This window comes from Wyeomyia smithii, chromosome 2 (assembly GCF_029784165.1).
Source record: "Wyeomyia smithii strain HCP4-BCI-WySm-NY-G18 chromosome 2, ASM2978416v1, whole genome shotgun sequence".
NCBI classification, from domain to species: domain Eukaryota; kingdom Metazoa; phylum Arthropoda; class Insecta; order Diptera; family Culicidae; genus Wyeomyia; species Wyeomyia smithii.
The window spans coordinates 68,620,049-68,633,298 of NC_073695.1; the positions used below are offsets into that span (position 1 = coordinate 68,620,049).

General features: G+C 35.9%; 1 protein-coding gene across 1 annotated transcript in view; it reads left to right on the plus strand.

Annotated features, from left to right (window-relative positions):
* Positions 1–13,250, plus strand: part of LOC129725269 (uncharacterized) — a 624,604-nt gene that overhangs the window by 528,900 nt on the left and 82,454 nt on the right. Inside the window, exons 10-11 of the mRNA XM_055680865.1 lie at positions 9,128–9,237; positions 9,632–9,846. Of these exons, the coding sequence (XP_055536840.1) occupies positions 9,128–9,237; positions 9,632–9,846 (325 nt within the window). The remainder of the gene's footprint in view (positions 1–9,127; positions 9,238–9,631; positions 9,847–13,250) is intronic.

Genomic DNA, 13,250 nt, shown 5'->3' on the forward strand with positions numbered 1-13,250 from the left:
ATCATGCATAGAAGCCAAGGTGAAAGTAAGTGTAAATTTTTGTTGCATTGTGTTATATAGTAAGGGGCCATCAACATACCACGTGGACAGCTTGGGAAGGGGGGGGGGGGGTTGTGTAATGTCCACGGTCTTTACAAAAACAAAAAAATATATGGGCATTTGCCCACGGGGGGGGGGGGTCAAAATCGTTAAAAATCTGTGACATGTGGGTGGCCCCTAAAGGATAGAAAGCTTGTTAAATTGAAAACAATGCAAAAAATAACTTTGAGCTAGAAAAGAAGCAATAACAGCAAATAGTTCCAAATAAACCCAAATACGCTTAGAAACATGTTCAAGGCCAGAAAAAATTCTTGTTAGACATTTTCGAAGTTGAAATGGGCAAAAATTGATCACAAAATAAATAGAAAAGGTCGTGACAAAAAAACCGAAACGAAAACATTTTCAAGCAGGGGGAAAATTTCTTTATTAAAAAACACAAAAAGTGGAAAATGCCACTCCTACCTTGGTTTAAAAACGCCACACTAGAATGACAAGCAACCGAAAAAAAAAAGATTCTAAATGTGAATAAAAATGCTAAAACTTTTTTTGACTAGGTACCCTAAAGTTCTACTCAAAATATGAATGATTTGGAACCTCATGTTTACTATATTACAAGTACTGTTGAAGCCCGTGAATGCAGAAAAATTAATGCACGTATCTACAATTATTTCTAAAATTTGTCAATTATCGGGGTCGATCTGTATCTGTAGTTTAGAATCACTGTTTAACGTAGGGAACACGTACGCGTAGTATAAAAACCTCGTAGTCTCCGTGCAATTTTAAAAACTCCCGTATCACAAACATCACTAAAATGATTTATTCTATCTTATCGATTATTGTTGGAGTTTATTGACAAATGCCACAAATGGACTTCAAACTATTCGTTCAATGATTTTACCTGAGAGCTTTACGGTGGTCAAATTTGTGGCTAGAATGATACAGCTGAAAACGAACACATTAACAAAGAAATAAACATCAGTTTTATTATGTTTTTAAATTATTTAAATTATTATATATCATTTTATACCCATTTATATCATTGATGTATAACATTCATCAAGAAAAAAATGTCTTATCTAAAGCTAAAACGTCATAAAGGAACTCCATAAAATACGTAACGCTTCTGAAAGAAGCGGGGGAGGGAGGTTGCAACCCATGTGGAAAATTTTGAGGATCTGTGAAAAGAAGAGGACATCAAAAATAGTTATTTTTGCGCTACGTAATTAATAGACTTTCCCTAGTTATTTCATGAAACAAACAAAATTGAAAGAGATAATGAAAAAAAATAAAAAAAATTTCAAAATATATATAAAAAAAAAATGAAAACCAAAAAAAAAATAAAATAATGAAAAAAGTTATAAACAAATTACTTTTATGGTTTTACATAAAATCGAGTTTAAATATCATTTCAATGAAACTGAGTTACAACGTAAAGAAAAAGTTCGTGAACTAGGCGTTATATTTGACCGACAACTTTCGTTTACAAACCATATCGACAATGTAGTAACAGACAGCTTAAAATTGTTTTCTCTTGTGAGACGGTACGGACGGGATCTCAAAGACCCTTATTCTATATTAGCCATTTACAAAGCGCTAGTGCCGAGTAAGCTAGACTTGGCAAGCGTTGTTTGGCGCCCTCAATATGTAACACTTATTCAACGAGTTGAAGGAATTCAAAAAAGGTTCGTGCGTTTTGCCTTACGGAACCTTAAATGCAATGGTGGTCATCTACCTGCCTATCAGGAATTGTGTGCATTAATTAACATCGACACAGTACATTGCCGACATAAGATTGCTGCATTGTATTCTTCACCAATGTATTAGCAGGACGGACTGATAGTCAAACCCTTTCAGCTCGAATACATCGTAATAGCAATACGGTTACGTTAAGAATTCTAAAAGTGTTTAACCCTCCGCAACGAGCTCGGAATTATTCACAACATGAACCTATATGCCGTTTCATGAGATCATTTAATAAACTACAGCATATTGTTAACATAGACATGTTGCCTGCAATCTTTAAAAACAGGCTAAATTAATATTTAAGAGGACAACTTCATGATTGTTAATTGATTGTAATTTTGTCTTTAATTTATTGTATTTTAATATTAAGTGTGGATAACGGGCCTATATTTTCAAGAAGATTTAAATTAAATTTTTATGGGGGTAGGCGTTGGCGTTACGTTTCGTTACATATGGAGGGGGTGGGGGATTTTTTTACGATACGAAATTCATGGATGTCGCCAAACGTGTTTTCTGCCTTTAAGTGGGTTAACCAACAAAGAAGTTTTTCTTACTTATTCAAAAACTACAAAACATTCATGCATACTTGATTACACTGGTCGACAAATACGAAAAAATTCGGTCCTAAGGCCAATAGTGGCCCTAGAGAAAATATAGCTTTTTAACCATTTCTGCAAAAATTAGTGCATCTAGACATTGTCGAAATGCGTCAGAGTGTGTCAATTTCTACATATTAATTGCTCGCCGGGTTCGTCGCTTCAGGATTATGTTAACGGGTAAACAAATTTAAGTACCTGAAAAAATATTGGTGGCTTGGGTCACCAAAATTCACATGCACTTGCAATTCACAACCGAATACCACCCAATAAGCGTATTTCTGTAATCGTGACGATGCCACCAAAATTCAACCTCCTGTTCCATTTTGAATTCTGAGATGGCGACTTCCAGTGTCTGTAAAATAGCCGAAAGTGGCCAAATATCATCCAAAATGGGTGTTTACGTGATCGTGGTGATGATCGACCTCATAGTCTTTCTGGAAAACGGCCAAAAATAACTGAATATCATCCAATATGGGTATTTCCGGTATCAAACTAATGGCCAGAGGCCAGAAATTGATTCAACACACTATTTTGAAATCCATGTTGACAACTTCCTTTTCTGGAAATCAGCTAAAAATGACCGAATATCATCCAATATGGGTATTTCAAGAATCGAGTTGATGTACAAAAGCTGAAAGGCAAGGATGTTCTCATTCCGATGAAACCAATCATTTCAAACGATTTTTTTTTTAATTTCAACGTGGGTATGCAACGCCTCATTCGTTATGCATTCGGAAGTTAAATCTTTGGATGCAGGTGGAAGCAATTGAGTGTGTTCGAAATCATTTAAATAAAAAAAATGGGCGGAACAAAGTTTACCGGGACAGCTAGTGCAACTATGAAAAACTTATTGTAATATTCAAGTAAAATTGAGAAAATGATTTTAGTTCATCAGGATTATATATTTATAATACGTTTTTAGGTTATAGAACAATGAAAGAAATGCTTTATTCAATGCTTAAAGAGTTTAGAAGTAAAATATCAAACATGTTGATTTTGAGCTAATAAGAAAACAGGGGCATTTAAGCGTTGTAACGTCACGAAAAACGTAGGTACAGTTTTTACTTCATGAGAACCTATTAAATATAATCAAACTAATATTTCGTTTTATCTTCATACTCAAAAATACCTTGATTTTAACACTAAAGGTACTCAGCTAGCTTGAATACAACTTAAGTTGCAACCAGGTTAAGTTTGCATTGTATCGTCACGAAATTGTGTTCTTCGCCATTTTATATTCGTCTATGTCTGTTAACATTCTTGATGCGTCTTAATTATTCAACGTCCCATCTGTCAGATTCCAGAGAATAAAATTCATGGGTTCATTTTTTGACGTAGGACTACGTTTTGTTTTCTATACTAGATCACACTTTGTGAAATTGAAAATGAAACTGGCAAATGTTGCGTCAGATTTCAAACGATTATAGCAAGCAAACGACTTAATGCATCTTAGACATTAATATGTCGGTGGATAGATAAAATATGTAACAATTTTTTGATATAATGTTCAACATTGTTGCTTTACTGCTTAATGAGGGAAAAAGGTGAAAAGTCCCAAGGTCAAGCTTTCCCATACATTTCCCTCGTTATTGGCTTGCTTCCCGAGCACAGATAACAATGACATAGACAAAATAAATTCCACTGCCTACATATTTTGACTCAACAAAGTGTTTTGGTTTGTTTGTTTTTCTCTATGCTGTGTGGCCACGCCGTAATGGCAAAAATCTACTCTGAACTCGATACAAAAGACTGCGTGTAGAAAATTCAGCTTCAGTCTAGTTTGTTACACAATAGCGAGTGCAGTGCAGCTGTTAATGGTACGCGACATTGAGAAACGAGAGCTGCATACAAGTCAACTTCCAGGCAGTGCGGAGCATGTTACCTTTATTTTGCATACGGCAGCAACAGTTACCATCGTACGCTGCAGGATATTTTGCTGACACAGCTACTGGAGGACACAGCGGAGAGCAAATTCTAAGCGCGGCCAACAAAATATTCAATATTACCGGTGGTGGTGCGATTATCAGCGTTCTATAGCACACATTTCGAGCTGAAGATTATGGAATCGGTTCTTTTTAGAACTATAAATGCTTGAAGATAAGAGTTATGAGAATTTTCACAACTATTCCTAGTGTGAAATATTCATCTATTTCTCAATAATCATTTTCACAATAACGACCAGGGCGCACCAAAGATAAACGGTAGTGTTGCATATGAATAGTTTATCACAGCAAGATATAACCCTCATTTCAAGAACTTTAACTGCTAAATTGAGTGATTTTCCGGTTTAATTGTTTGTTTGTGCCCACTCGAACACCGTTATCAGTCAAATATTAGTAACGAAAATTAGTTAATCTAAAAACCAGAGTGATTTTCGCATCGGGAAAGCAAAACTTTCTTTTGATGCTTATGAAAATCACTCAGTAGTATCGAAGGTGTTTTGGTTTGTTTGTCTTTCTCCAAGCTGCGTGGCCACGCCCTAATGGCAAAAATCTACTCTGAACTCGATACAAAAGACTACGGAACATGTTGCCTTTATTTTGCCTACGGCAGCAACAGTTACCATCGTACGCTGCAGAATATTTAGCTGGCACAGCTACTGGAGGGCACAGCGGAGAGCAAACTTTATTATGCGCGGTCAAGCAAAATATTCAATGCTACCGATGGTGCGATTATCAGCGTTCTGTAGCACGAATTTCCAACTGAAGATTATGGAATCGGTTCTTTTCAGAACTATAGATGCTTGAAGATAAGAGTTATGAGAATTTTCGCAACTACTACTAGTGTAAAATTTTCACGTATTCATGCATCGTTAGTTTTACAAGTGTTGCCTATGAACAGTTTAGCGCAGCATATAATACATACATTTCGTCAGTTTCGTGCAACACTGGCACCACTCAAAAATCATAGTTTCGAGAAAAACGCGTTTGAAAATTTGCGTCGAAAATTTATTTTTCGATTTTCAAGAAAACTTCGAAGTTTAAGATTACCAATCCTCATTTAATACTTTTAGGTCCATTATGCACATATTGCACGTTGTTCAAGTTAAAACCTTATTTTTACTTACTTTATGGAGGAATTTTGATTTGGACAGCAAAGGCACTTCTACTCATAACTCTGGATTTTTTGGAAATTTTGAAACGGGGTTTCGTAGGATGAAATTTAACCATATTTTGCATCGTTTGCCATCAAAAATGCAAAATTTTGAGTTGTGCCAGTGGTGCACGAAGCCGACGATTTAGTCCTACGTCACCATTTCATACAATCCCTAGGGGTGCATACCTTGTAGTATTTAATCATTTAACGGTAAACCATGCATGACTGACGTTACAATCTAAAAATCTTAATAGGGAACATCCATAAATGACGTAGCTTTTTTTTAGGTTTTTTTGGCCCCCTCCTCCTCCATCGTAGCATTTCGTCACAAAGTCAGGACCCCCCTCTAGATAATTACGTAGGTTTATAACAACCCCCCCCCCCGTCCCACATAATTTTTTTTTGCAAATTTTATTATCCAAAACATACCTTGAGTCATTAATGAACAACAAGAAAAGACAAGGAAGGAATCAAAATGACCCTAAGCAGACAAAACAGTGATAGAAAAAAACAATTAGAAAAAATACAATTTTTTTTCTTAGTTTCATGTTTGCTACATAGCTTGGCTCGAACCCCCACCCTCCCTCTCGTCACATTTCGTCACAAAACTGCAAACCCCCCCTCCCCCTCAAATGCTACGTCATTTATGAATGTTCACATATTATTATTTGAAAAAACGCCTGACCTCTGTTGAAAATATCAGTATCATTCAGGGATTACGGGTCATCCAAAAGTTTTTACATGGTTTCAAAAGCAACCATTGCACAAATTGTATTTTCTCATTCAACTTCTTGGACTAGCTCGTTTCCTAAAAACTATTAGATATATTCTTTGATTTTTTGTCTATCGTTCCAAGGTGTGGTTCATTTTCGGCTGCTGTAAATATGATAATGTATCGAAATAATGTTCCGTTACAATGCACAATGGTCCAGAATCCAAGTTTGGGGGAAATTCGGGTCTAGTGCTTTATAGCAATGTTTAAGAGAAAAACTTTCTTCTACAAAGTTGTTACCTATGATAAAGCGCTATGATCAAGAATTAGGGTGACCAAAATTTTCTTTGCAATCTACTATCTATCTTTTTTATCTTTGTAGATAGATGAAAAACTTGTTCTATAATGTTAGAGCTTCTTTAATTTTAAATAACTTTGCAGAAAAAAGTTTTTCTATATCTTTAAAAACAACCGATTTATAATGAAAAAACACATTTTGCGCTCTAACTTTTTAATTTCAATTTTTATCTTAAAACTGCTTTTTAAGAGTAACAATTTGCAATGCTTATATCAGAAATATCAAAGTTTTTCATCAAAATATATACTTTTTATTTGTTTGTCATTCTTTTTGGGGCAAACATAAAAAATATATCTTGGTTTCATTTTGAAGCGCATTCTTGGCTCTATGAATGGATTTTTTTTTTAAATATGTTATTTTTCAAATTTGAGTAAATTCAACTTTAAGTCATGACAAAAATTTCAATAATTTCATATATTTTGCCTGCAAAAGCACGCAGATTTATTTTATTGGTATTATTTCTTATAACTAGAAATAATCACCTTTAATTTGATCCAAAAAGATCGAAAATCGATCAAAAGGTTCAAAAGTTATGATAATTTTTAAAATCAAATACATCGAGCACAGTCGTTTTTATGGTCACTCTATTTCGAAATTTGTCACCCAAAGTGCTTCAATTGTGCTCAAAATCGCAGGGATGGATATATGTTGAAAATAATCAAACCCGTAGCTTTTCGTTGGGTTGTTTGGAGGACTAGCTCCGAAATACGGTGACCATAGAAAACGGCTATATTTAATGTCAAAAAACTCATAACTTTTGAACCAGTTGATCGATTTTCGATCGTTTTGGATCAAATTAAAGGTAGTTTCTTCTAGTTATAAGAAAAAATACCAAAAAAATAAATCTGTATGCTGTTATAAGCATAATGTATAAAATTATTGAAATTTTTATCATGTTTTCAAATTGAATTTCAAAGATAGAGAAAAACTTTTTTTTTTACAAAGTTGCTTGAAATTAAGGGAGCTCTAACATTATAGAACAAGTTTTTCTTCTATTTACAAAGATAAAAACTTAGATAGTCGATTGCATAGAATATTTTGGTCGTCCTATTTTTTGATAATTTTTCTATAAGTGCTTTATCATATATAACAACTTTGAGGAAGGAAGGTTTTTTTCTAAAACATTTCTATAGAGCTCTAGTCCCAAATTTCCCCCTAAATTTGGTTTCTGGACCATTGTGCAATGGAGCGAGGATACCCCTTGCTGAGAAATGATCGTTGTAACGTCCCGAAAAATAAAAGCTTCTCAAAAATAGATGTTACTAGTTGTTGGCACTTTAAACACGGTAAAATGTTTGATTTCTATTTGTTATCAAATCGTGGAAGAACAAATCGTTTTTAAAATTCCAAACAAAGCAGAAGCTTCGACACATCGAGAAAAAAGCACGACACCTCACTTTCTCGCGTGTTCGTGTATACAAAGGTGCATCCAACACATCTACAAAAATGACATCACTGGTATCAGTTTGCTTCGGAGCACGCGGAACTAATAGCGTTAGGGTTCTACTTACACTTTGAACGGTGTTATAATGGAGTTCGTTTATCAGCAATTTATTGCAATGAAACTAGTACGAATAGATAAGTTTAACAAGCTTTCCTTTTCTCTTTGCTAACTATTGACGAACTGACCCAAATGATGCCAACTGTGGAAAAAGGTTGACCAAAGAGGAACTATGAAAGGAAAATTTTACAACTGCATTTATAAGTTCTGTTTAACTTTTCAAAATTTTTCTTTTTATTTCAAATAAGACAGAGAGTAGAAAAATATAATGAAAATAATAGATTCGACCACTTACTAACGGAGGATAAAAAAAAACATAGTAGAGGTAGACTGACGAAAATTGATAAAATACCCCACTACATTGCTATCATATTTCGACTCGAATAAGATACGAGACTTTGCAGCAAATTTTGAAAGATATTGTTACACCACACTGCAGTTCATTCATTTTACATAAGACATTAACCTAATACGATGGTAATTGGAATTTGACGCTAGTTCGCCGCTGCTGTGCTAGCACATTCGAGTCGCATAGAAAGGATGTTACAAACATTGGTTTTTGCCCTCATGCTACGCTGCAACCAATCCAAAGGGCTTGTCGATAGAACGCCGTACAATAGCAGTTTGGCAACGGTTTTGGCCCAGCAGAAGCCCATAATGGTGATTGGTACCTATTGGATTTCCTACTGGCAAAAATGGGTTTCCCATACTTTAGTTCAAGCGAACAAGAATCCTATTTTTTCTTTCTTGCGCCGGCTTTTACCAATCGTCCGAATGCCATTAGTAAATAGCAGAGGGGCCTTATTGTGTCACGTGCTTTGGGATGCAGTTTATGTTATTCAGTATCGTAGACATGTCACATTTTAACATGCATTTGTGCATACTGATAGTGAAAATTTTCCAACCGATACATTAGTCTACAAATCTAAAATGATTCATGATTTTTTATACGACCTCACTCTCCTAGCCATCTCTAGTGACATCATTGTATTCATTTTATCTGATAAAAAAAACTGCTGCCTTGTAGGATAATGTCAAACTGATTCTATTCTGTATTTCGAAATCCCTTCTAATTTCAGTCAATCGTGATGTACCCGCCCCCGTCGCTCTACACATGCACTGCCCGAGTTTGGTTACGTGAAATAGGATTCTCGCTTACGTACGGTGCCCTGATGCTCAAAACGTGGAGGTAAGCGTATAACCAATATTGGAAATCCGGTATGATTTCGGGGACAAATGGAGAAACCGAATCGAGCACCAATTTACGCTTCTGAGTAAATTGTTCGTATCAGCACAAGGACGATCCGAGCCCAATTTTGCGAAAGCTGTTTCCGATCGAATACATTAGTTTAATTGCATAAAGATAAAGCGGTGCGATATTTTCCAGCGGAGAATTTTAAATTAGTTTATAAATTGGGTGTATGTCGTGATTCGGTTTCATTCATTGCCGATAAAGTGTGCTCGATGCGAGCGTACGTTTTTAAACAAACCTTGTCTGAACGTTCCGAAAATTTCCCGCTCGAATTTAGTCCACTCATGCCATACTTATTCACTAATCTTTCATGTGCTGCTGGCTCCGACAGGATATCGGTCATCTTTCGCGTCCGCTCAGCGAAAGCGGTTAAAATCACCGATGCATATCTGCTCAAACGGCTGGGAGTGCTCTGCGGCTTCGTAGCAATTGCCCTGCTGGTGCGGACCCTCGTGGCACCCCCGGTCGTCATCGTCGGTCGGACGGCAGACCACCTGAAAGCGTTCCTATGCAAAACTGACTGGTGGGACCACACGTTCACGTCAAGTAAGTACAGCATACAACAGGGCGTCCTAATTCAGCTTGTCAAGCGACGAATTGATTGCTGCCTCTCTTTGCAGAAACAGTTTTAGACGTTGCTTGTCGCTTTTGATATGACGGAAAGTTTGTACAGGTGTTCCTATAGGCTAAAAATGTCGTGTGCTATAAGTACAGTGCTGTTTCAATGCTATCAACAGTAGCTTTCATCTCCACCTATCAAATCAACATTGGGTTTTTCCCACACTTTCTATTTAGATTGCATGATGCTTCATGCCGTGTCAGAATCGGAATATTATGCAACTTCATTGCATCTCGGATTTTTCTTTACTAAAAGTTAGTCTAGGATCTAAGTTTTCAAATGAGTCGTTTTAAAATATTCAATCGGGGAAAACTTGAATAAAATGAGTTTGATTTTTTTTTTCAATTTCTCCAATATTTTGTCCGTATATGGAGACGCTAGATACATTGCAACATATGGTATGGTTACGATATAAACAATGTTTGTATGTGTGTGTGAGAGAGAGAGAGGGGGATGAAACAGTACATTGTAGTAGTGTGTACAATATAACTTTTATTGATAGGTTCCACGTTACTAGTACTGTGGTAAGTGATAACGATGAATGCTGATTGCTGTTTCGGTAAAAGACGGTGTCATCCATCAGCGATGGGCGAACATCTCAAGAGCCGTTCATATGAACCGGCCCATGAGAATGAACCACGGTTTTTTAAGTGTCCCAAAACTCGGTCGTTTGCCTGAAACCGAAGTTTACCAAAACATCACGATTTTTTGTGTTTGATATATCTTTGGTTCCGATCTATGTCAATGTATTCATTGTAAAAATCTTGCGTTGCGCAAGTCACACATTGGTTGTGCGAAATTCGAGCAAGATTGTGAAAGACTTTCAGCCCTCGACCAGAAGTTGGCAGCATCCTATCAAAATTCAATGAAACTTTGTGAGTGTGTAGGCCTTACTATCCTAAGCAACTTTGCTCAGAGAGATTAGAGATAAGAGATAGAGAAAAGATTACTTTTAGAAAGTGTCTAAACTTTTATAAAAAAAGATTGACGACATTGAATCTGAGATCTTACACTAAAAAATCATTTTGAAAACGAAAAGTGGTTTTAAAAAAATCGGTCATCTTAGGTTTCTTTTAAAATAAGTTTTTAGATAGACAATTAAGTTGCTTTAAACTCTCCTTTTCCGTGTACGAATAGATGTTCCCCTCAAATCAACAGAATTTACCATTAGGAAAACTTACCATCATATGTTGGCTTATTTTGAATGGCCTTTGATCGCAAAGGATATAGGAATTTTACCTGCAGCGGCAGTCATTCATCACTGCTTTAACAATAGGAATATCGGAGATAAAAATTAATAAAAATAACTCATAACCGTTGCTTAAATGTTCAATTCTTGTTGATTAATTTATGGTTTTTATGGTAATCATATTCATTAGATAAACTTTCGATCGTCATCAGTAGCAGCATTGCAGTTTTAAATGCACGCGAATAGAAGTCGTGCCCGCTGCAATGAGAAACGACGAGAAACTAGCGGCGCATTGCTCCACATATACTCTACGGTACTGTTGCTTTTACCAGCATGTTTTCTTTCAAGACATCAGTTTCTATTACGCTCTAATAGCAGGTTCAAAAATTGTTCAAGAAAACAGGTTGTTTCAAACTTTTCGAAATACCTTTACCTTCGAGACGTCAAAATTGGGACGGGGAGACTCCTCCAATTTTTTTTTGATATTGATACAGAAAATATCACAGGGAATGGTTGGTGTATATTCATGTCGTCTGTGCTAAGAATGCTCCCATGTGATTGGTTCATTGTTCGCGTAAACTTGTCCTTGACCCTTTTTATCGAAAAGAAATCAGAAAAAAGAATTATAAGTTTCCGTTAGACTCTACTAGAAATTTGAGAATTAAATGTTGAATTTAGTTCGTACAGCAGATAAGGGGAACAAAATCGTCATCATGGACAAGTCTGACTATGATGAACAAATGACCCAAAAAATTTATGAAGGTCCATATTAGCAACTGCGACTTAATCCTCTTACCGATATGATGAAACGTGTCAAAAATACAATTAAAGAATGCAAACCCGTTTTGGGCAATCCTTTACAAAATCTTCGTGTTTCAAATCTAGCTCTTCCAAGAATAAAGGGTCTCCCAAAAATTCACAAACCTGGAAATGAAATGACAGAAATTATCTCAGCGGTAGGAGCTCGCACAGAAAAATTGGTTAAATGGCTGGTAAAAGAATTTCTAGCTATGCCCAAGAAATTTCCAAGTCGATCAGTTAAGAGCATCGGAGATTTCGTTAAAAATTTAAGATCCTCGGGTAACATCCAATCTGATGAGATAATGGTTTCATTTGACGTAACGGCCTTATATACCCTAGCGTTCCAGTGAATGAAACCTTAAACCTTTTAGAGGACTGGCTTCTTTCAAAATATTCTGATAATGCTTGGAAAAAGAAAGTTGGCAGTTTTTTGAAGCTTTCACGCCTTTGCATGAAAGAAAACTCCTTCACATTTCGTGGTAAATTTTACAAACAGACTAAAGGGGCACCAATGGGTAATCCTCTTTTTCCTTTTCTATGTGAACTCTTCATGGCAAATATAGAAAGTACATTAGAGAAGGAACCTCTTACCTACCGATTCGATGGTGGAGGTATGTGGATGATATTTTTGGTATCTTGAAAGGGGCGGATCTAGAAACTTTTTTCATATCCCTTAATAATACCCATAAAAATATTAACTTCACAATTGAAAAACAACTTAACAACAGACTCCCTTTCTTGGACGTCGTTGTAATCAGAAAGTCTACGGAATTGGAAATTTATCGAAAACCCACGAATACAAAACGGGTAATACCTAACTCTTCAAACCATCCCTTCCAGCATAAAATGGCATCCTTCCATCATATGATCCACCGCATGGAAACTTTGCGTCTAAGTAAAGTAGCCAAGCAAAAGGAACTGGAATATATTTCCGAAATTGCCAAACTTAAGAGCAATAACGAAAGTATCATTCAAGCCATTGTTGATAAAAAAATCGTGCTTAGTTTCGGAAATCTTTTACAACACTCACCCCAATAACAGAAGATCTGAAAAGGGTAGTCGTTGAATATGACGTTAACTTGGCACACCCACTTCATTCAAAATTGAGGAAATTTCGGATAGATATTGTCTACACTAGTAGAAATACCCACTTCAAAACAAAATTGGGGTCTACCAAAGACCCTATTGATATCCTGAACAAAGCTTGAATTTATGAAATTGCACGCAGTCACTGTGATATGGTTTACATTGGACAAACTGAACGTAACCTAGGGATACGTTTCAAAGAACATTTCGCAGAAGTTACAAAAGCAAGTAAAGTTTCAAAAAATGCCCCACCAC